This window comes from Oryzias melastigma, unplaced genomic scaffold (assembly GCF_002922805.2).
Source record: "Oryzias melastigma strain HK-1 unplaced genomic scaffold, ASM292280v2 sc00240, whole genome shotgun sequence".
Classification (NCBI taxonomy): Eukaryota; Metazoa; Chordata; class Actinopteri; order Beloniformes; family Adrianichthyidae; genus Oryzias; species Oryzias melastigma.
In genome coordinates, this window is record NW_023416887.1 from 124821 (window position 1) to 148876 (window position 24056).

General features: G+C 43.1%; 2 protein-coding genes across 3 annotated transcripts in view; one reads left to right on the forward strand and one right to left on the reverse strand.

The window, feature by feature from the left end:
- Positions 1–6833, forward strand: part of LOC112141381 (disabled homolog 2-interacting protein) — a 31749-nt gene extending 24916 nt beyond the window's left edge. The window contains exons 15-22 of the mRNA XM_024264506.2: positions 506–597; positions 686–1162; positions 1232–1503; positions 2776–2889; positions 2956–3078; positions 3143–3222; positions 5572–5659; positions 5747–6833. Coding sequence (XP_024120274.2) covers positions 506–597; positions 686–1162; positions 1232–1503; positions 2776–2889; positions 2956–3078; positions 3143–3222; positions 5572–5659; positions 5747–5917 — 1417 coding nt within the window. The 3' untranslated portion in view covers positions 5918–6833. The remainder of the gene's footprint in view (positions 1–505; positions 598–685; positions 1163–1231; positions 1504–2775; positions 2890–2955; positions 3079–3142; positions 3223–5571; positions 5660–5746) is intronic.
- LOC112141382 (gelsolin) lies at positions 6826–22746 on the reverse strand. 2 transcript variants are annotated; one of them, XM_024264507.1, is made up of 19 exons: positions 22566–22746; positions 20760–20960; positions 19231–19385; positions 18993–19154; positions 18863–18922; positions 18702–18791; positions 16139–16228; positions 15931–16063; positions 15115–15203; positions 14902–15030; positions 14752–14838; positions 12415–12548; positions 12234–12324; positions 11982–12152; positions 10355–10529; positions 9464–9585; positions 9307–9384; positions 9183–9243; positions 6826–7162 (listed from the first exon to the last, which is right to left on the reverse strand). In XM_024264507.1, exons 1-19 carry the CDS (start codon positions 22729–22731, stop codon positions 6999–7001), a joined length of 2358 nt encoding a protein of 785 aa, XP_024120275.1. In that variant the 5' UTR covers positions 22732–22746; the 3' UTR covers positions 6826–6998. The 2 variants fall into 2 exon arrangements, with proteins under 2 accessions (XP_024120275.1, XP_036066671.1); XM_036210778.1 differs by having other exon boundaries at positions 11982–12324.
- Positions 22747–24056: the final 1310 nt, after the last annotated feature.

Genomic DNA, 24056 nt, shown 5'->3' on the forward strand with positions numbered 1-24056 from the left:
GCAGAGAAAATGTTTGTGTGTGGCAGACTCTTCTAGCTTGTTGGACTATTTTGGACGGGGAGAACATGCAAACTCCACACAGAAAGGTCCCAAATCCCCCAGTGGGATTCGGACCGGGGCCTTCTTGCTGTGAGGCTAACCACTGCACCACCGTGCAGCCCAATGTTATATATCTAGTTCTTAATTATGTTAAAAAGTTACAGTTTTAAAGTTTTAAAAATGTAGTTTTAGTGTTCAATAAATGTTTATCCTGCTTGGTCCCTGACATAAGGTGTTTTTTTCGATTTGTGATTGAGTTTGACACCTCTGATCAAATCTGACAGCAGCTTTGACACACATACACTTTTGCCAGTGACAAACACGTGAGAAAAACAACAACTGTTTGTTATCTCACAGCTACAATGTCACCATCTCTAAACAAACATACAATGAAGAATGTTTTTAACACACTGATGTTCCTCATAACCCGTTGTGTGTTTGTGTATGTGTGTGTTTGTGCGTGCAGCTTAGTAGACTTCACCAGACTTCCGTCTCCAACTCCAGAGAACAAAGATTTGTTCTTCGTCACCAAGGGGTCGAGCCTGCAGCCTGCATCAGGTGACCTCTCACCTTTGACCTTTAACCACTCTCTGCTTACCTGATGCTGCAGCTTCCAACCCCTTCCTCATGATGTCACTTCCTGCAGGCATGCGAGGCTCTCCAGCTCCAAGTTCATCGTACTCAGAACCCAACGAGACCGAAGCTGGCTTTGAGATGACCAACGGGAGCCGGAAAGAGGGGCCAGAACTCAGCCACGAAAGCCGCAGTCTGTCTCTGGTGGACCTCCAGGACTCCTCCCCCAGCGAGGTCCTCGATGATGTCCAGTGGCAGCGCAGGACGGGACTCCTCCCACTCTCCTTTCAGAATCCCGTGTATCACATGACCACCACATCGCCCCGCCAGCCGCAGCAGCAGACGGATGCCACGCCCTCAGACGGTTCTGTGGGCTCGCAGGGAAACATGGAAGACAGGAGCACCATGGCAACCAAGCCGGCTTTCCTCACACAGATGTCAGTGGGGCTGGGGGGTCCAGAGAGGGGGGAGCGGATGTCAGCCATGTCCAGCAGCAGCAGCGGCGAGGAGTACTCCAGAAGAGCGCTCTCTTTGACGGACACGCTCACAGGTATGACCATGCCTCAGCATCATCAGCCACACTGTGGTCATGTGACCCCCCTGGCTCCTCCCTCTACAGGCGGCTCTGCACCCCCCCGGCAGAGCTCTTCTGGTCCTCAGAGGCGCATTGATCAGCCTCCTCCACCCTCCTCAGCCCCACCTGGACCTCCCCGAGGCCGAACACCTCCCAGCATGCTCAGCGGTGCAGGCTCTGCCTACCCCCCGCGCCCCGCCTCCGGCAGCATCATGTCCTCAAGCCCCGATTGGCCGACCAGTGGCCAGTCACGGCTCAGGCAGATGTCGTCGTCCTCCAAAGGAGACAGCCCCGAGAAGCAGCGCTCCAACACCAAGGTAGCTAAGCTGTTTCCATGGTAACCCCGGCAAAATGACACGCCCCTTTGACATGATGTAACATTTTAACTATTTAAGCCACAAGTCAAGGCACGGGGGCCGAATCCGGCCCTCCAGGTAATTCTATCCGGCCCTCCAGATCATTTTATTTTATTGTTATTAATGACCTGATGTTATCTTGTGCTCATTTCTAACTTGTATAATTTTTACAAAATATATTTTTATGGAGAGTAAAATATTGAAAGTTATTGAAGGTTTAAGTTGATTTATTCTGGAATAATATTCCTGCCTTTTTATTATTCAGAATTATGTTAAAAAGTTACAGTTTTAAAGTTTTAAAAATTGGCATTCTGCTAGCTTTTTGGACTGTTTTGGCATTAATAAAATATTTTATGTTATTTTTGAGTTTAGCTAATATTTCAGCTACATGCTAGCTGTTTTAGCTAAACTATTTTTTTTTTTAGTTTTTCAGGCTAATTTAGCTTTTACCTAATATTTTAGCAGTGTTTTCAGCTATCATCACTAGCATCTTCAGTGGCCAAATTCAGCTTACAGCATTCACAGTAGCATTATCACAGGTAATGCTGTATATCTAGTTCATAATTATGTTAAAAAGTTACAGTTTTAAAGTTTCAAAAATGTAGTTTGAATAAGTGTTTAGTGTTTAATAAATGTTTATTCTGTTCGGCCACGACCTAAGGTGTGTTTTGGATTTTGCCCCCTTGTGCGATTGAGTTTTTGATAGATGGACAGACAGACAGACAGACAGACAGACAGATAGATGGATAGAGTACTTTATTAATGCGAAAGGAACTTGCAAAGATTCATCCATTGCATTTTGGCAGAGTCTCCATCCATTGGTGGGGCCCAGATGGGTTTGTCCACAGGTTCCATGTTGGCCTCATCTGTGTTTGCCAAGACTGGCTTGAGTGGGGACTCATTAGTCTGGCTGGACGGGCAGTGGAGCTTGCTAACCTGCTACGCTGTCTGCCAGGCAGCTTGTTACCCCGCAGCACTGTCCATCGGGCGGCTGGTTAATGTAGGGGCCCAGACCACTGAGTCCCCACCTAAGTCAGTGTGTGCAAACACAGACGGGGCCACCATGGAACCTGCGGACAAACCCACCTGGGGCCACCAATTCATCCCAGTGGTAAACCATTAGGGGCCCACATCACATCTCTGGAGGCGTGGGTCACCAATACCTGTCAGGGTTCTGGTTCTGGACCGGGATCAGGTTTTTTCGGAGTCCGCAAAAGTTTGTTTTGTTTTCAGGCTCCTTCTCCGTGCGCGCTGGACCGAACCGCCGCCTGGCTGCTCAACATGAACTCTGCTTCGTCTTACGGTGAGGCCGAGGACGATCGCCACGACGACGCCCTGGTGGAGAAGGTAAGGGAGTCGTGGCTGTTGGTGTGCAGCGGCTGTGCGGCCTCTCACGCACTTGTGCGTCCTCAGTACCAGCAGGAGATCGCACTGCTTCAGGAGAAGCTACGGGTGGCGGCGCTGAGGCAGGAAGAGTGTGAGGCGCGCCTGATGGTCCAGGACCAGCAGAACCAACGGATGCTGCAGGAGTACCAGGTTTGTGACTCAGTGGACCCGCCGGTGGAGACATGGCAGCACTCAAACAGGGCGTTGTTTTCAGGCTCGGTTGGAGGACACAGAGAGCAGACTCAGAAGACTGCAGGACGACAAGGATCTTCAGATGAACAGCATCATTAGCAGGTGAACTTTAGTCTGAACCATTGATATATGTTACTGGATTGGCCCAGAGACGTGCACGTGCACGCGCCATTCCCATGCATTGAGTCATTTCAATGGAGCACAGGCAGACATCAACCACAAACCCCGCTATTTCATTTCTTTACCGATTTTTACCAAATATGGGTGGAATTAAAGCTTAGAAAATGACAGATCTTGTGGTATATTTATTATCAAAAAAGATTAATCTATTAATAGTGCAAGAGTTGCCACTTCTTCTGCTATATTGCTGTCATATGAACAGCTTCTAAATATCCATGATTTTTTATTTTACCTCTGTGCTAAAATCCGTAAAAAATCAGAGCTTAAATGACTGTCATCCAAGACCAGAAAATAAAGAAATTAATTAAGTTTAATAGCATGAATGAAAGTTTAGTCACAAAGTCTTTTCCCTATTAAAAACATCTCAAAGTGCTAAAAAAAAACCTTTACCACAAATGAAACTATAAAAATCTAAAAACATCTTAATTGTATTCAAAATGTACCTTCAAAAAGACGATTTAATAGTATTATCAGAATAAGACTCCAGCTAGCATCTTTAACTGATACAAAACAACAACTTGGATGATAACATCAGATACATCTGCCAAACTGTTAAGATTCCAAACACAGAGATAATAGCAGTAAATGTTGTGGCAAGTTAACGTTTACATCCACAGCTCCTTCACTAACATCTGCTCTCTGCTGTGTTTATGTCACTGAGCAGAAAGCTAGCGTTAGCGCTGTAGATTCTAGCTGGGATTTCTCCGGTCCGTACGACCAAGAACAAAGCTCAACACGAAAATTATGTGCAAACTCACTTTCATTTTCTTACCAAAAAAAAGTGCAGCCAACACATTTGCTCTCTTAAAGTAGCTACATGCTATTTTGCTAGCACAGCAATGTTCATCTTGGCCACACATTTTATGTTTTGCCAACATGAATTTCCGTCCGTTTTTGTGCTGGTTTCACGTGAATACTTCCGAATAACATCAGCCATGTTTTAAAAAATCAAACATTAATAAAAACATACATCCAAGAACCCAACTAGCATGCTACTCGTGAGTTGCTAGCACCCACTTTAGCACACAGTTCACGCTTCCCGCCTGATTTCTGTCTATTAAGATGTGATTACTGTCCTGTGATGATTTCTCTCCACCGGATTATTTTGTCGTTGTTTTTTGGAGTTGATTGTAAAACATTGCGTCCCCTTTTGTGGTTCTTTTCGTACTTATTCAGACCTCTATCAAGCTATTTTGGGGCCAATATTATTGAAAACCCAAGTAAAACATTTTGGAAAAAATATTGGTGTTTGGCCAAAACGTTTTGCTTTTCTAAAGTAAACTTAATTATTTTCAGCTTCAGATTTTTTAGGTTTCAAAACTCAAAATTTCAATTTCAAAACTTTTTTGTCAGTTTTAAATCTTTTTTTCACTTTCAACTCATTTTTTTTGTTTTCGAATCTAAAAAATTCTGTTTCAGAACTTTTTGCCCTGCTGCAGTGCGTTGGGGCGGGGCTAAAAAGTTAGAACCTGCCAAAAGTGGGATGAGAGCCCAGGTGAGTCCTTAGCAACTTAGTTCCATGCAGTACCGCTGAGCCACCGGTGTCCTGTACTTAATGTCCTGTTCTGTAGGCTTAATAAGGGTGACCCACCGCAGAGCCACTTTATGCAAGCATAAGGATGTTTTCTACGCCTCTAATTAGCACAATAAGATGGCGCTTTGAATGGGCTGGAACAGAGTTTTGGATGCAATAAAAATTTTTACACCCGTCTTGGTTCAACTTCAGACTATGATGGTACAGACTAAACAGACATTTTCTGACTTTAATTATCACAGTTCTCAGAGTCAGTGAACGCACCAGGACTGAAGTTACCACCCTCATCGATTCTGATTGGTCATTGGTGTTAACCCCGCCCCAACGCGCCACAACGGGGCCAAAAGTTTTGAAACTAAATTTTCAATTTCAAAAATAAAAAAAGAGTGGAAAGTGAAAAAAAAGATCTAAAATTAAAATGTTGAGTTTTGAAACTGAAAAAAACAGAACATCTGAAGCTGAAAATAACAAAGTTTATGTTAGAATAGCAAAAAGTTTGAGTTTTTACATTTTTTTTGGCCAAACATCAATATTTATTTCAAAACATTTTATTTTGGTTCCAAATATCTATGGGTGTGATTTGGCTCCATAGCCCTCCTCAGTTCTTCACTCGGGAAGAGTGGATGCATGGTAATGCTTCACGTCTGTCACGTGATTTCCAATCCAGTAACATACATCAGTGGTCTGAACCCTTCTCTGTGGGCTGTTGCAGCGCCTCAAACGTCTCATCTGTGCAGGTTGATGGCAGTGGAGGAAGAACTGAAGAAGGATCACTCTGACATGCAGGCTGTGGTGGACTCCAAGCAGAAGATCATAGAGGCTCAGGTGACTGCGTGGCTCCTCCCCCTTACTCCACCTGGTGCTGTCACCTATCTTTACGGTGATCATGCCGCTTTTTTTTCCACCTCTTAGGAAAAGAGGATTGCAAGCCTGGATGCGGCAAACACGCGTCTGATGGCGGCACTGACCCAGCTAAAGGAGAGATATGCTGTGACATCACAGAGGAACGGCTTGTCTCCTAGCAACACATCGTCTCTGCAGATTACAGAAAACGGGGAGTTTCGTAACTCTGGGAACTGCTGAGCTTCAGTTTCTGACCGTCTCTGCAGGGGCTTCACTTCCAGAACTAATGATTAACTCTAAAATATCTAAATAGTTACCAGTCCGTGCTGATGTAACCCCCCCAATCATTTCAACAGCCTGATAGAAGGTTCCCCCACTTCCTGCTTTTGTTTTGCATGTTCCTCCACAGGCATCCATGATGTCCGGCTCTCCTTATGTTTGGTACCTTCTGTAAATATCCAGAACCGCCTGACCCGGCTCCACCTGCATGAGGCGTCAGTTAAAGGTAACAGACGTGGGCACGCTCATCTGCAGCCGCCGCCGCCACCATCCTTTAAAGTAAAGGACAGTCCCCCCCCCCCCCGAGGCGAGTCACTTCCGCCTATTATAGCACCGAGAATGGAAGCAATGAGAAAGTGTTAGACTAGCTCTAAACCTTCAAGTGACTGTGGTGACCTCTCTGGGCTTCCGTAGCGTTCAGACGTAGTCTCAGTGGATCAGATGAGCTCCTCCAGAGTTAGAGGTAGTTTGTGTTATTTCAGAGTTTTAATGTACACACCAGATTTTATTGTAAATCAGTAAGAACTTGAACTTGTGAAGAGTTTGTGAACACACACACACACACACACACAGGTCTTTCTATTGTTGTAAGGTTTTCCACTGACATTCCGATGCTCTTCATCCTTTCTGCTGAGGATCCGAAGCTGTCCCGAAAGTCGAGTCTGTACCTGCAGAAGGAAGCTGAATGTCCTCCCAGAGCTGTTCAGGAGCTGGTCCTCGCAGCATAGAAAGACGCGTCCAAACACAGTCTGTGTTCACTGTGGCTCCTGTCTGTTCCTGTAATGATGAGTTCTCTCCCAGATTCTTGTGTTGTTATTTATCTGAAGCAGTATTTATAAGATGACTCGCTTAAATAAAACAATACACTCTTACTTTTTTCAAAATTCATTTGTTTATTTGAGACAGACAAATAAACGTTAATGAACCTCCAGCAGGTGGCGCAAACACACCAGATTTACTCCAATAGTGCACTGCAGATCCAGACGCTGCTGACCACAGACAGACACAGCTGGTTCTCCTTCCACCGTCAGGCAGACCCGCTTTACTGGCTCAGTTTGAAGCGCTCCAGCGGGTCCTGGTTCCAGTACTCTGTGTTCCAGCCCAGGAACCAGCCCGTGAAGGTTGGTGGTTCAAATCCCTGCTTGACGCTCACAATGGGTGTCCGTGGGTCTCGATTGGCTGGGTCGCTCTGAATGTAGCGCTGGGCTGCAGAACAAAAAGGATGTTTCTGTTTTTGTAATATCTCCTGGTAGGATGTAACGATTCAGTCAAGCCACGATTCAATTCCATTCACAGTTTTAAAGTCTTGATCTAGATTTTTTTTTTTCATTTTTTTTTCTCAACACGACTTAAAGGTATTTTAAGGCCAAGTCTGTCCCATACATTAAACTGTCTGTTGTCCTACTAATAAAAAAGATTCAATACGCATAAACAACTATACATGATACTGAAATGATTACAAATCCTATCATTCTCGGTTCATGCTGTTCTCCACGTGTGACGGACCGCTCCGCGTCTGCTCAGCACAATCCCCTTCAGCTGCTGAGCATACGCTGAATCTTTAACCCGGTTCACCATTTTTTAGCCTAATCGCAGCAGCACAATGACCAATCAGGATCAGGGACTCTGATTCGGGAGTGGTGTGTGGGTAGCGTCCACTTCAAATCACGGAAGTGCCAAACATGATCATGAAAGAGAAATGAATCATTGCGGTTTGTGTCCGGTTGGATTAATGTGACACCCACACAGACATTAAAGGAACAGAGTCGTGAAAACAGAAAACCCTGGAGCAAGATTTGGGGGATTTGCTCTGCTTTGACTTGTTGATAGGTTCTCTCTATTTTTTGTTTGTGGAGGAGGAGCATGAGAGAACAGTAAAATACAATAGAAGAAGAATCTCTTCCCTGCTGATTCCTGTGTGATCGCTGCTCCGGTGTGGATACCACTGCTGAGCGCACCGGTGTTTGAGCACCTTGAACCGGGTTGGACATTCAGCGCATGCTCAGTGCGTGCCCAATGTGTGCATTGAGCTCACGACCCGACTTAAAAACTTGCGTTCTTGTGAATTTTTGTTTGCATTGATTGTCATTGAAAGTGTTTGCGTGATAGCGCGGCCAGTGTGTAAGCACCTACACACACACACGGGCACGCCTGCATGGAAAGCTGTCAAATCAATGTTTTCATTTTCTGAATCGATGAACAGTCTGACGAGTTTGAATTGTTTTTTTTACCGATTCCCAAAGAATCGTTACATCCTTACATATGAGTGATGCCCTTGTACAGTATCCTTATGCCATCTTCTAGTCCTAGTTGTAAGGATGTAATGATCCTTTGTGAATCTGTAAATTTAGAAAAATGCAGAGCTGATGACATTTCTCCATGCAGGCTCGCTGTGTGTCTGTGTGTAGTAGACTGGCTGCGTGGTCTTCATCTGCTCTTCCTCCTAAGAAATCCTTGCAGCTCCTTCAGGTTTAAGAGTTTCACATAAGTCAGTCAATCCAGGATTTCACAATGTTGAGATCGCAACTTTTAACGCAAACACAAGCAAAACCCGCGATTTGTCGCTCACCTTCCAACTTTATGTTTTCATGCAAATTTTCTGCAACTTTGACCAATCTACCACAACAACAGACATAGTGACGTCGCAGCTTCACGACTGTTTAAATATTAGCTTAACTCCAAAACAACAAAAAATTACCCAAAACAGCTAGCATGGAGCTGAAATATTAGCTCGACTCCAAAGTAGCCTAAAAAATCTTCTTTAATGCCAAAATAGTCCAAAAGCTATCAGAATGAAAATTTTTTAAACTTTAAACCCGTAACTTCTTATCATAATTATAAATAATAAACAAGCAGAAATATTATTCCAGAATAAATCAACTTAAACCTTAAATAACTTTCAATATTTTACTCTAAATAAAATTATATTTTGTCTTAATTATACAAGTTAGAAATGAGTGTAAGATGACATTGGGCCATTAATAACAATCAAATGATCTGGAGGGCCGGATAGAATTACCTGGAGGGCCAGATCCGGCCCCCGGGCCTTGACTTTGACACATTCGGTCTTTGGGTTCATTAAGTAGTTTACTATCCTTAAATTTCCTGTGGATCGCCTGTTATAGATCTGCCCTTTCATGAGGGTGTTGTGATATAGGTATAACTTTTTTTCTGTATTTTCCGTGAGACCGTACAGACCTGGCCTTGGTTTGTCTGCTAATCTCACCTGATGCCAGAGCCTCGGCCTTCTCATCCTCCAGAGCCTCGTTTCCAATCCAGAGGAACACCTGCAGGAACAAGGTATGGTAGTAAAGAGAGTTGTACTGTTTGTGATGCCAGGAGAGACTTACCTGGTCCCAGCTATCCAGAAGCATGACGTCATCTGGAGCCAGGTCATCCTGTGTCAGTTCACCTGGAACCTCCTCTATCTGAGCAGAGGAAGACAGCATCAGGAACGGTCGTGTTTCCGAGAGGAACAACCCCGTCATCATTCGCACGCTGACGCACCACGAAGGTTCCAGTTTTGTTAGAGCAGGCAAAAAGACGAGGGGGGTGGGCGTCTATCTTGTTGTTTAGCCGGGGGGTCTGGCAGTAATCTCCCTGTCCCCCCAGAGCATCCCAGAATGCACCTGTTCCCACAAACAAACATGTATGTTAGTCCACGGAAACTGATCAGCTTCCCAGACGACTGCCTTATCTATGGAGCTAAATTGGGACCAATATTGTTTGAAACCCAAAGAAAACAAATAAAAAAAATAGTGAAGTTTGGAAAAAAAAATGTAAAATGACAGAAACTTTTTGTTATTCTAAAATAGACTTAATTATTTTCATCTTCAAATGTTCTGTTTTTTAGGGTTTAAAACTCAAAATTTCAATTTGAAAACCTTTTTTTTCAGTTTCACATTTTTTTTTCTCTTTCACCTCCTTTTTTTGTTTGTTTTCGTATCTGAAAATTTCAGTTTCCAAACTTTTGGCCTCGTTGTGGCACGTTGGGGCGGGGTTAACACAAAGGACCAATCAAAATCGATGAGGGCGGTAACTTCAGTCCCGGTGCCTTCACTGACCGAGAACCATTTTCTGACCATAATTATCACAGCTCCCAGTCACTGCCACAACGGGGCCAAAAGTTTGGAAACGGAAATTTTCAGATACGAAAACAAACAAAAAAAGGAGGTGAAAGAGAAAAAAAGATTTGAAACTGAAAAAAAAGGTTTTCAAATTGAAATTTTGAGTTTTAAACCCTAAAAAACAGAACATTTGGAGATGAAAATAATTTACCTGATTTTAAAATAGCAAAAAGCACATTTTACCTTTTGTGTGGCCAAACACCAATAATTTTTTTCAAATATTTGATTTGGGTTTCAAACAATATTGGCTACAATTTAGCTCCATACTTACCTCCTTCCTCCCCCTCCTCCAGTGGGGTGGGGGTCACACTGAGGATCTCAGCAAGTTGTTCTGCTCCCTTGGCTTCAGCTGAGCTGCTGTTCCTCCCCTTCCACAAGAAGGATTCAGATTGTGTGGCCAGAAGGAAGACGTCGTTAGAGTTCAGGGAGGAGGAGGATGGATCCACCTGAGGGACGCAGAGAGAGCAGACTGGAGTCAGTCTGGTCTGACATGAGCTGATGCTGGAAAGCATGTGATCAACTGGACAAGGCAGCAACAACCGACCCAAACGATGGCTGAGATGTTTCCACTTAAAAACAATGCGCATGAAAGCTTCAAGGAAGACCATCTACCTCCGTCTTTTTCCATCAATCTGTTTCCTAAACCCCTCTGGGGTCAGAAAGTTCCTGGAGCCTATCCTTTACCATCAAGTGTTGGGTAGATGAGGCCAAAACTGTATCGGTACTGAGACTCAATACTGACTCCTACTGGACAGAAAGCAGCATTGCTGGCAGCCAAGTTAAGAAACTCCACTGATATACTTCTTGAACATACTGTAACTTTTCAACCGTTAACACAATAATTCCAGTAGATTCTGAAGGAGGAAAGCAGTTATAGAATGTTAAAGATTTTTTCTTTTGCTCTCATTTTAGGCTGATATTTCAGCTACATGCTAGCTGTTTTGGGCTAATTTAGGCTTTTTTTTTGTTTTTTTTTAGGCTATTTTGTATTCTTCTATTTTTTTCAGCTACATGCTAGCTGCTTTGGCTAACCAGAATTTTTTTTAGGCTAATTTGGCATTTACCTAATTTTAGCTGACAATCAGTTTCAGCATTTTCAGCTTAGCTTCAGTGATTTCAGATATCAGCTTCAGCGCTTTTAGAAATTAATTTCAGCATCTTCAGCGGCCAAATTCAGCTTACAGCATTCACACTAACATTATCACAAGTAATGCTATTTATCTAGTTCATAATTATCTTAAAAAGTTATGTTTCCAACGTTAAAAAATTGTAGTTTTAGAGTGTTCAGTAAAGGTTTATTCTGTTCGGCCCGTGATCTAAGGAGTGTCTTGGATTTTGGAACTCTGCGATTGAGTTTGACACTTCTGCTTTACGGGGACACACCAGAATTACAGTGGAAATTAAACTTTAATCACGGTTATCATTACAATTTATTTTAGTTTGGGGGGGTCACATTACAGAGTTCGACGGGACGCACATATGGCCCCCGGGCCGTAGTTTGCCCATCCATGAACTAAACCCCGCCAAATTGACCTCAAAGCAAATTTTACCCATAATATTAAAATCAAAATTGCCCAGTTGGTCAGAAAAACACTACCAACTACCAACCAATCTGGCAACACTGCTGGCTGAAGCGCTTCCCTAAAAACAGTTTGGTGTCTCTGTAACAGACCGACACGGTCACTTTCCAGGTCAGTGTTGTAAATAAGAACTCGTTCTTAATAGCTTACCTGGTTAAATAACGGTTTAATAATAATTATAACTGTCTCGGCCACGTGACTTTTCCTAAACCGATACAGGCACCGACATGGGGTTTAACCCTATGAGCTCATATGATCATCCTGTGGTGGGATGGACCGCCCCGTGGCAGTGCTGCCCACCTCTGCTTGGTTTCTCACCTCCACGGCTCTGGTGTCTCCGGCGGGATTGGCTCGGACCTGAAACAGACGAGTGTCTGCAACCTCAGACTGGCCCCCATCTCTGGAAGTCCCGCCCTTGTACACCACCATTGGCTGTCCCTTGAACAGACTCATCAGGTGGGCGGGTTCTTTCCCCTGAATCACACGCACCTGCATACACAGTGGAAGAAGTCTCAGCAAAAAAAAAAAAAAAAGGCACGTTTGGACTTCTGTGTGTTCAAAGCACCTCACCTGAACAGCACCCCCTCCCAGTTCATCGTCCAGCTGCACAGCCTGGTAGGCAGACGACCCCACCTCATCCTGGCTAGACTCCGCCCCCTGCCTGAAGAAAGAGCAACTTATTTGCTATCCAGTCTCTGCATGGTTTCCCAGAGGAAATAGTCCTGCAGATTTTCATGGACTGGCCACTCACCATATGTAAATGATGTGACCTGTTCTGCTGCCGTGCTGGTACTGGTACTGGATGAGGTAGCTGTCTCCTCCATAGAACTGACCAAAGGTTTCTGGGTTCACCGGAACTTTATCGGAGCCCTCGATACGCCAAATCTGCAAGAAGACGGATCGAGAAACGATTCCGACAGGAAACTTTACTTGTAAAACCAAGAGAGGAGGAAGTTCTGCAGCTTAATCCTCTAACACCGGAGCTCCAGTGCTTCTGTTCTTTGATTCACTGGAACTTTTCAACCGTTAACACGATAATCTACTAGAATCATCGTGTTAATGGTTGAAAAGTTGCAACGTGCCTCAGGTGTTAAGGGTTAAACAGGCGGAAACACCGAAGGCTGAAATATCCACTAAGCTGTCCTCCCTCTGTGAGTCATTCATGTTTCCCACACAACAATTCCTTTCTATTGTGACGCTGTCACATCAATAATCCTCACATCAAAGTGACTCTTTTCTTCTTCTGGATCTCCTTCTCAGCCATCTGCCAGGTCATCCGTTGAAGTGGAACACCAACGATTGCGAAAGACTTCAGATCCTTCTTGTTTAACTGGTTTCATTTAATTGTTTAACTGCCCCACCTAAGAGCATGAGCTGGTAAACCAGCCGGTCGGTCTGCAACCTGCGGCTCCGGAGCCACATGTGGCCTTTTTAGCCCTCCAGTTGGCTCTTTGACTGAAATAAAATCCTTAAACATTTTTTAAAAAGTAAAGAAAAAAGAAAGTAAGAGGTAAAGTTTTTTTTTTCTTATTAAATTAACTAAAACTTTATTCAATTCATTCCCAAACAGTTGAAGGACGGTATGAATCATTTAATTAATGAGGATCCTAACAAGGGTTGCCGTAATTTTTAATCCATTAATCCTTTGTAGCTTATCAACGTCATACTGACACATTTGGACTTCATTTCCAGCTTCATTTATCACAGAAAATCAATTTATTGTTAGCAACCAGAGTTAAAGCTAAGTTAAATTATAATACACTGGATTATAAAGCAGATTTGAACAAATTCAAGGATTTAAAGGGTTTAATGGTTTCAATATCTGGTAGGGGTTGCTTCATTGGCTCTGATTTAGTTTTTGTTGGATATATTTATGAATATGTGGCTGAAATGGACCAGAAACAGTAAAATAAACTTAGCATAGACTTCACTCATCCTACTGCATTTTCTGCATTGACATGATCACATGGTGTAGGGCAGGAGTGTCAAACTCAATCACACAAGGGGCCAAATCCAAAACACACCTTAGATCAGGAACAGGATCAACATTTATCTAACACTCTGAAACTACATTTTTAAAACCATAATGTTTTAACATAATTATGAACTAGATATATAACATTACCTGCTGCAATAATGCTAGTGTGAATGCTGTAAGCTAAATTTGGCCGCTAGTGCTGATAGCTGAGGATGAAGAAAATGATACCTGAAACGCTGTTGATAGCTGAAATGGCTGAAGCTGATGGCTAGGTAAAATATTAACTAAATGCCAAATTAGCCCAAAAAAGAATGAATAAATCTTAAATTAGCCAAAACAGCTAGAGTATATCTGGAATATTAGCTCAACTTCAAAATAGTCTAAAAACAAACAAACAAACAAACAAAAAAAAAGCCATAATTAGCCAAAACAGCTAACATGTAGCTGAACTATTGGCAAAACTCCAAAACAGAATAAAAACATCTTGGTAAACCCCAAAATAATCCAAGAAGCTAGCAGAATGATAATTTTACAAACTTCAAAACTGTAACTTATGAATAATAAAAAGGCAGGAATATTATTCCAGAATAAATTAACTTAAACATTAAATAACTTTCAATATTTTACTCCCCATAACAATATATTTTGTCAAAATTATACAAGTTAGAAATATGTGCAAGATAACATCAGGTCATCATCAGGTCAAATAAAATGATCTGGAGGGCCGGATCCGGCCCTCCAGATCATTTTATTTTATTGTTATTAATGGCCCGATGTTATCTTGCACTTACTTTTATAATTTTGCTAAAATATATTTCTACAGAGGGTAAAATATTGAAAGTTGATTGAGGTTTATTCTAGAACAAAATTCATGCCTGTTACTTTAAAATTCTTTTAAAGTAAAGTATTTTTTTCTGTTCAATAAATGTTCGACTTCTGGGCGAGTGAAGACTTCGTGGCTCCTATTGGATTTTGGTTGGTGAGAAATCGCCCCGAATGGCTCTCTCAGTGTTGAGGTTGCAGACTCCTGCTTTGGAGCTGATCTACTAACACAGAACTCCGTCGCACCAAAAAGGTAAAAGTAAGGAATGAAACCACAGTCGTCCTCACCTGTTTCTCTCCATCCCCCTGGTCAACCATGCCATACTGGGCTGCCATGGATTCTGACTGGTGGAGCTTTGTCACATCGAAAGGCACCTGTCCATTCAGAACAGTTAAGATAGGCCAGTTTGAATCCCCTGGTGCACTTGTTTGGCTTACCTTCTTTATTTTTGCAATCTTATTGGACACATAAGCTGTCCCCATGCCGACGGTGTCCTCTTGATCCCTCCAGTCCTTGAAGAACTGTTTAAAGAGGGGAGTCTCCCCCAGCTCAGGCAGGACCTGGACCTGGGTGAGGACACGAGACGGATCAGGCGTCTGAGACGATGAGTAAGGATGAAACTGAAACGAGGAGTAGAGCCTCTTTTTTACCTGAGTGTGTGGGTTATAACCCATCTGGTCGATAAACGTCTGTGCAGTCTTCAAAACAGCCAGGCGCTCTTCATTATTTGCATCCTTACCTGCACGCATACTTATTTAGTCAGGAAGTGATGCTGCCACAAACAATTATTTTATAAAGTCGACTAATCAATGATTATTTTTTCCGATAAGTCAACTACTTAAACTAACTAAAAACTAGCATTACCTGTATTAATGCTAGAGTGAATGCTTTCAGCTGAATTTGGCTGTTGAAGATGCTGGAATTGATAGCAATAAAAGCTGAAATTGATAGCTGAAAACCCTGAAGTTGATAGCCAAATAAAATATTAGTTAAATGACAAATTAACCTAAAAAAGTGAAAAAAGCCTAAGTTAGCCAAAACCTAGCATGCAGCTGAAACATTAGCTACACTCCAAAACAGCCTAAAAAACCAAAAAGTCTAAACTAGCCAAAATAGCTAGCATGCAGCTGAAATATTAGTTAAACTTCAGAATAGCCTTAAAAACTGAAAAAAATCCTAAATTAGCCAAAACAGCTAGCATGTAGCTAAAATATTATGTAAAATTCAAACTAGCCTAAAAGAGCCTAATAAATGCCAAAATAGTCCAAAAAGCTAGTAGAATGCTATTATAACTTTCAACTTTACTACACTCTGACTCTATGTAATATAAAGTAACACCTAATCGACTATTAAATTGGTCATCAACAATTTTAATAGTTGATTCGTCGTCTATTAGCCGTCTTATCGTGGCAGCTCTATCAGGAAGACATGCAGTTCCTTGATAAGTGCACTGACGCTGCTCTGACCTTTCCAGAGGAAGATCTGCCCGTTGGCACCGTTGTCGATAATGAAGCATTCACTGGACACCAGGGCGTCCTGCGGGAATGGGTTCTCCTCTGCCACCACGCTGATCTCCATGTCCCCACTAGCATTTGACACCTGCGAGGAGGTCAGCAGGACTGGGTTTGTCAGGGGCCAGAGGAGAATGTCCCGCTCACTCGGTGGGAACCTCACCTTGTAGAGTTTAACTGCCTTCCTGTTGGAGGAATCTGTCTGTGTGTCGTTGCTTTGAGACTCGGGAAGATCCGGTTTCTCACCCAGAATCTGAACACAACACAGCAGGTGGTCAGTGGGCATCTCCTCTCTGACATTCAGTAATGAAACACAAAGCTGAATTGGTGTGTTGTCTCTAAAGTTAACATCCCTTTAGTTGTCACACACCTTGATGTGGGAAATTTGTTCTCTGCATTTAACCCACCTGTCAAAGTCAAGGGCCCGGGGCCGGATGTTATCTTGAACTCATTTCTAACTTGCATAATGTTGATAAAAAATATTTTTACGGAGAGTAAAACATTGAAAGTTATAAGGTTTAACTATTTAAGGTATAATTATTGTGAGTTGAATTCGCTGGCCGGGGAGGAGGCCGGAAAGACTCGGCAGACCTAAACGTACTGTGAGGGTCTGCTGGGAACGTCTGGCTGAACCCTCCGTCAGGGAGGTCTTTAACTCCCACATGCGGGAAAACTTCAAGCAGGTACCTAGAGACGTTCGTGATATTGAGTCCGAGTGGACCATGTTCTCCACCTCTATTGTCTCTGCTGCTTTCTGGAGATGCGGTCGCACAGTCCCTGGCGCCTGTTGTGGCGGCAACCGCCGAACCCGGTGGTGGACACCGGAAGTAAGGGATGCCCTCAAGCTGAAGAAAGAGTCCTATCAAGCCTGGCTGGCTTGTGGGACTCCATAGGCAGCTGACAGTTTAAGCGAGCTGCGGCCCAGTCTGTGTTGGAGGCAAAAACTCGGTCCTGGGAGGAGTTTGGTGAGGCCATGGAGAAGGACTATCGGTTGGCCTCAAAGAGATTCTGGCAAACCATCCGGCGCCTCAGGCAGGGGAAAGCAGTTTTCTGCAGGCACTGTTTTCGATGCAGGTAGGGATCTGCTGACCTTAACTGGGGACATTGTCGGGCGGTGGAAGGAATACTTTGAGGATCTCCTCAACCCTGCTGACATGCCTTCCGTTGAGGAAGCAGAGGCTGAGGACACTGGGGTGGAACTGTCCATCACCCAAGCTGAGGTCACTGAGGTAGTCAAAGAGCTGCTCTGTGGCAAGGCTCCGGGGTTGGATGAGGTTCACCCTGAGTACCTCAAGTCTCTGGATGCTGTGGGAGGGTCTTGGCTGACACGTCTCTGCAGCAGGAACCGTACAACTGGACTGGCAGACTGGGGTGGCAGCTGAAATGAGTTTTCTCCAGAGAGTGGCTGGGCGCTCCCTTAGAGATAGGGTGAGGAGCTCGGTCACCTGGAGAGAACTTGGAGTAGAGCCGCTTCTCCTCCACATCCAGAGGGCCAGTTGAGGTGGTTTGGGCATCTGGACCGGATGCCTCCTGGACGCCTCCCTGGAGAGGTGTTCCAGGCATGTCCAACTGGGCGGAGGCCCCGGGGAAGACCCAGAACACACTGGAGAGAGTATGTTTCTCGGCTGGCCTGGGAACGCCTCGGGGTCCCCCCAGAATTGCTGGAGGAAGTGGCCGGGGAGAGGGAAGTCTTTGCTTAGACTGCTGCCCCCGCGACCCGATCCCAGATGAAGTGGAAGAAGATGGATGATGGATGGGATAATTATGTAAAAAATATACAGTTTTAAAGTTTTAAAATTTGACATTCTGCTAACTTTTTGGACTATTTTGGCATTTACCAAGATTTTTTTTTTGTGTATTTTGGAGTTTAGCTCAAATTTATCAACATGCTAGCTGTTTTGGCTATTTTAGGCATTTTCAGTTTTTTAGGCTACTTTAAGGTTTAGCTAATGTTTTAGCTACACGCTAGTTGTTCTGGCTAATTTAAGATTCTTTTTTTGTCTTGTTTTTTGTGCTGTTTTTTGAGTTTTGTTAATATTTCAGATACATGGTAGCTGTTTAGGCTTATTTAGGCTTTCTTAAAAAGTTTTGGAGTTAGGCTAAGATGGGTTTTTTTCATTTTTTAAGCTATTATTTCAGCTATTTTTTCAGCTACATGCTAGCTGTTTTGGCTAGCTTATTTTTTTTTAATGCTAATTAAGTATGAATTTAATTGTAGCCTGCAATCAGCTACAGCGTTTTCAGCTATTATCTTCTGCATTTTCAGCTATCAACACTTGCATCTTCAACAGCCATATTCACCTTACAGCATTCACACTAGCATTATCACAGGTAATGCTATATATCTAGTTCATAATTATGTTAAAAAGTTACAGTTTTAAAGTTTTAAAAATGTAGATTCAAAGTGTTCAATTAATGTTTATTCTGTTTGGCCCGCGACCTAAAGCGTGTTTTGGATTTTGCCCCCTTGTGCAAAGTTTGACACCTCTGACTTAACTCCTCCCCTGGGATAGCGGTGAGCTGCAGACACAGCCGCACTCAGGAACCATTTGGTGTTTTAGCCCCTCAACCCAACCCCTTAATGCTGATACTAGGTGCCATTTTAGAGTCTTTGCTTTCACTTGTCCAAGATTTGAACTCACGACCTTCCAGTCTCAGAGCGGACACTCTACCACAGGGCCACTGAGCTGGATCAGTAAGACAGTCGGTTCTTCTGCTCTCATCACCTCTATCATCTTCTCTGGTTCTGATCCCTCCTCACAGAACGTGATCTCTGCACGCCCACATCTCTCATCGTCCCGGATGCCTTTGGACACCTGTCAGAGAGTCAGTAAGTCACCTGACACGCTGTGAGGCCTCAGAGCTACGAGCACCTCCTGCTTCTCACCATGGTAGCCTTGAGCCTTTCAAATCTGTTGCTTTTGCTCCCAGACCATTGGATGATTTCCTGCAGGGACAGTGCACAGAGAGTTCAGAGCCGACTCACCCTGAGCATGTCTCACCTCCACCTGTCTCACCTCTCCCAGGTCCAGAATGAAAGTATCTCCCTGGTTAAAGCTGTCCCAACTGACGGGAACCTCTGTTGCTCTGACCACACGTCGACCTTTGACCTGTAGCAGTCTCTTAATGTCCACATCATTGGTCACCACATGTTTGAACCCAGAGACCACGCCCCCTTTCTGAGTTAGAACAGACAGTAAGTGATATTAGACGACGTTTCAGGAGCTGTTGGACAAGAGGCTGGTGTGTGCTTACCATGTAGGTGAGACCTGTTTTGAAGTAGCCGCTGAAGGTGGTGGACTCGTGACCCTGGACCTCGCGGTACTGGATCGGTGCTCCCTGTAGGAAGTCATCCATCTGGACAGCAAAAATGGCCGCTGCTCCACTCTCGTCCTGAGAGCACTCTGAACCTGTAGAGACCAGCCAATCACAGGAAGAGGCAGTCCTTGTATCAGAGCTTCAGTACCTGTGGGTTCGCTTCTACAGCTTCCTAATGGGGCTGAATGTTGATGTGTTAAAGCGCACCATCATAATGAATTGGTTAATTTGTGTCAACGCCATCAGGCGTCTTGCCATGCAGCTGTGAGACCAGTGTAAGAGAACTGTCTAAAATATACAAACTTTTTTTAAACTCAGTGATTAAGATTTTATTAAATTAAAGAGATTATATGGCATTTATTTATAGTTTTTGGACAAAAGTGATATATTTTAATAAATAAGGTGTAGAATGAAAGTCCATCTGATGACTGTAATGGAGCAGCAGAAGAGGATCCGCTATGGGGGGCGGAGCCAAACAAAGCTGTCTGCTCTGAGAAATCCAAAGAGGAAACCGAATATTATTTTTTTGCGGGGATGGGGACCAACATGAATTTACCACAATAACAAGCACAGGCATTGTCTAAAAATTGTGGAAACTTTGCGCTTCACAATGAAAGTCCCGCCAATCGACGCCACGAGAGGTGACCATTTCAGAATGGACAGACACAGCCCCTCCTGTGTAGATTCCAGCTGAGCCGATCTGAAATCCAGCTGGATCAAACTTCTCCCAAAAAAATGTCAGTCTTTTTTTTTCACTCCTTCTTGTATCTTTTTATATTTTTTTGTTCAAAAAATGTGTTCTTCGCAAACACAATAAAGAAAATTTATGGGAAAAAAAGAAAAAGCTGAAAAAAATGAATTCCAGTAAAAATGTCAAATAAACAGTGAAAATGTCTTATTTTTGGGCTGCCTGGTGTGACTTTAGCCTAGATATTTTTTGTATTTTCATTTGAAAACATGTTGACTAGTTTGTTGACAAATTTTATTCTTGATATTTTTTATAAAATGACGCCTAAAACTTTCATTCTATGTTGTAAAAACAGTTCATTAAACATTTTTGGGGTTTCCACAGCAAAATAAAAACCCAGTTCTCTGGACCGAATTTTCTGTTTTTGCATGATTTTAAGTCTAGTGTGTAAATACAACATGGAAAAATTACAAAATTAAGGTAATGTCTCATTGGAGAGGTTGTGCTGATCAAGATGATATGAAATAACGAAGCAGGTAATCTTTCAAGTTGAAAATACAGAAAATTCTAAAATAGATTATTTGCAGATAAAAAGCTACAAATACTCTAACTAAAAAAATAAATAAAAAAAGGCAATTAATCGCGATTATTTTTTCTAAATTTGCAACTAATTAGTTAACTTTTTAATCGATCCCCAGGCTTACTTCCTACTTCGTACTGTCTGTTCCCATCCATCCCATGGCGTGACGTTGATGCTGCTGCACAGGTCCACACTTACCCTGCCAGTAGTGGAGGTCGTACTGCAGCATCCCTTTGCGGTTGCTGGTGCTCTTCAGGACTAGGTAGGCATCTCCTGTATAGAACCGTCCATAGAGGTTCTCAGGAACAGGAGCGAGGTCCAGGCCCTCCACTCGCCACACCTGGAGCCCCGCCTTCTTGCCCGCACACTCGAACTCTGGATGGTGCAGCATGATGTTACCTAAAGTGGGAGGAGCCACAAAAAAGATTAACAAATACATTTCTGTTTTAACAAGCTGACAAGATTTAACACGAAACGATTCGAGCATCTTTGACTTTTTCTTAACCCTTTAACACCAGTGACGGTTAAACACAAAATCTATAACTTTTCAACGGTTTACACGATGATTCCAGTAGGTTTTGAAGGAGAAAAGCGATGTGAAAGGTCATGGAAGGTCAGATATGCTTGCCCTGACCTTCGCCTCAGGGCAAAGGCGAGTCGGTGCTTTTGTGTCCTTTTCTGTTGACAGATTGAATTAATGTTACATAATACACATCAGTAGAGACTACTGCTGGGTGATATGACAGTACATATTGTGTGGGTAATAGAAAAGGAACATTTCAATCGTTATTGTATATTTTTAATGCTGACTTTTTTTGTGCAAGAACGTATTGTCCTACTAAGACATTTGAAGCTGTTGTGCACTTTAAAAAATGTCTCATTTGTGATGATTGAGTAACATGTTAATTGAAAAATGAAGTCAGAGAAAAGTGAGCTTTATATTTTTGTCCATTTTTTTCAGAGAATACCTAAAAAATGTACTTTTTTGTGGTATATCATGATATATATCGTTGTTAGTGCTGCCACCAACGATTATTTTAATAGTCGACTAATCACCGATTATTTTTTACGGTTAGTTGACTAATCGGGTCATGCGCAAAGTGGATGTAACTCACACATCTTAACCATCATTAGCTTTAAACTAACCAAAAATAGAGACAATTAAGATGATAGTTTAATAAACTTTTAATGAATAGTTTAGCCTCTCTCCTTCAATAGTTTCTGGTATTAAAACGAGATGAAATCAAATGAGAGAGATGAGGAATAAACTTTCCATCAAACTCGTTTTGACAGGTGACCTTTGACCCTACACCATCCATCAAACTCGTTTTGACAGGTGCCCCGCCCCTCAAGATGACATAAAAATTTAATACATAAAAGGTATATGGGGTCAAAGGTCACCTGTCAAAATGAGTTTGATGGAAAGTATATTCCTGATCTCTCTGATGAGGTCGGCATCTGAAACAAGGAATTATTTTTCACAAAACATAAAGTTTTGACTCAAATAATGAAAAAAGTTCATTTTTTGTTGCTGAATGCTTACAACTTTGTTCAACTTTACTACACTCTGACTCCATTGAATATAAAGTAACGAAAAATGAACTATTAAATTAAAATTATTTAAATAGTCAATTAGTCGACTAATCGTGGCAGCCCTAATTGTTATTGTGAAATAAAATAATTTATATCATGATAAACATTTTTTGCCATACAGTCCAACGCTAACCTTTTTTGACGTTACACCTGTTGTCCTGAAATGAACAATGAGCAGAAACTGATCTGGGTAGCCAGCTGCTGCTGTCATTTGCCTTTTATGGGCATTGTAATGCTGCAGCATGACTCATCGCTGCATAACAAAGCATGTCTGCAGTTTCTGAAAGGCCTCAGAACCAACAGGAAACAGAAAAAGTCAGCTTAGGTGTGGACCGAAGGAGAATTCAAGACAGACGTCTGCTGCTGCTGTTTTTGGCTAACGAGAAAGCCCCACCTAGAGATTCCACTCACCCTCAGCGCCTGTTGTGTGTTCTTCCTCGGAGAGAAACCCTGACAGACTGACAACAGCACAGGTGCAGGAGGTAACTGTACCTGTGAAACCTGCCCCGCCTCTTCTCTGCAGAACACAAGACACGCCCACCTGACACAGCTGCTGCCAAGACCAACACACCAACATGCATGAAGCAGGCTGAGCAGACGAACCCACCAAGCACAAACAAGCCCTGTGGAGCAACAAAACTGATGCAAGCCTCCACCCTGCAGCTTTGTGGTTCCATCAAGAGTTCATTCCAACATGCACAGGTCTGTCTCTGCAATTCAAACTCACTCTTCTTGATTGTTGTATGGGTTTAACCCATTAATACCTGAGGCATCACCGGTGAATCTTTAACGTCGTGTAACTTTACAACTGTGAACACGATAATTCCAGTAGATTTTGAAGGAAATTCCTTCAAATCTACTGGAATTATCATGTCAACAATTAAAAAGTTACAGTAAATGAAAGAACTTAAACACTGGAGCTCCAGTGTTAAGTAAACGCTGAAATTTTCATTGCAATGTTTTCAGAGAACATTTTTATACAGGAATGCAGTGTCAAAAGATCACACCAGACAGACGCTGGTGGGTGGCAACTACCTCTGTAACGTGTGTCGTGACGCCTGGTCTAGTGTGTATTTGCTCTGTGGTGAGTGTGTGTGGGTTTATCTTCCTGATGCTGGTCGACCACGCCTCCTTCAAAGCTGCTCGAGGCCTCATCTCCAGCTTGTTTTCAAACTTGTATTCATCCATCCATCCATCTTCCTGACCGCTTTGTCCCTTTCGGGGTCGCGGGGGTGCTGGAGCCTATCCCGGCTGCTGATGGACGAAGGCGGGGTTCACCCTGGACAGGTCGCCAGTCTGTCACAGGGCCTCAATCACACACACATCCACTCTCACATTCACACCTGGGGGCAATTTAGAGTCATCAATTAACCTATGAAGCATGTTTTTGGACGGTGGGAGGAAGCCGGAGTCCCCGGTGAAAACCCATGCATGCACAGGGAGAACATGCAAACTCCACACAGAAAGGTCCCAGCCGGGAGTCGAACCGGGGCCTTCTAGCTGTGAGGCAAGAGCGCTAACCATTGCGCCACCGTGCAGCCCCAACTTGTATTCAATAAATTTTTTGAAATTTGATCTATATTCGCTAATCTAGTTAGCATAAATGCACGCTAGTTTTTCACGAAGACTTGGAATGCTGTAAGCTGTTCCTGTGACGTCATTTCCGGGTGAGCGTTACCCAGTGCTTGGTCGTTGCTTCTGTAGCTCCTGCTTTTGACTACCTGATCTGTTGATATCTTAGTGTAAATCCTGTTTGATACTTAAAATCTTAAGTAGCACCTTTTGTCTTTTAGTGAGTAAACTACTGTGTTAAGCGTTGCTCTCCTAACCACACAAAGCGTTTACGTAGATTTTTCGTTAGCAAAACACCGCTAACCATAGCTTAGCATTGAGCTATGGATT

Bases quoted from the DNA above. Each gene is read 5' to 3' on its own strand.
- LOC112141382 (XM_036210778.1), bottom strand. From the start codon at position 22,731: ATGTTGGTGTGTTGGTCTTGGCAGCAGCTGTGTCAGGTGGGCGTGTCT. The intron at 19,155-19,230 runs GTAAGCACACAC...GTTCTAACTCAG, and splicing joins AAACAGGTCTCACCTACATG to AAAGGGGGCGTGGTCTCTGG. The intron at 12,549-14,751 runs GTGAGGACGACT...GTCTTCTTGCAG, and splicing joins AGGGGGATGGAGAGAAACAG to ATTTGGCGTATCGAGGGCTC.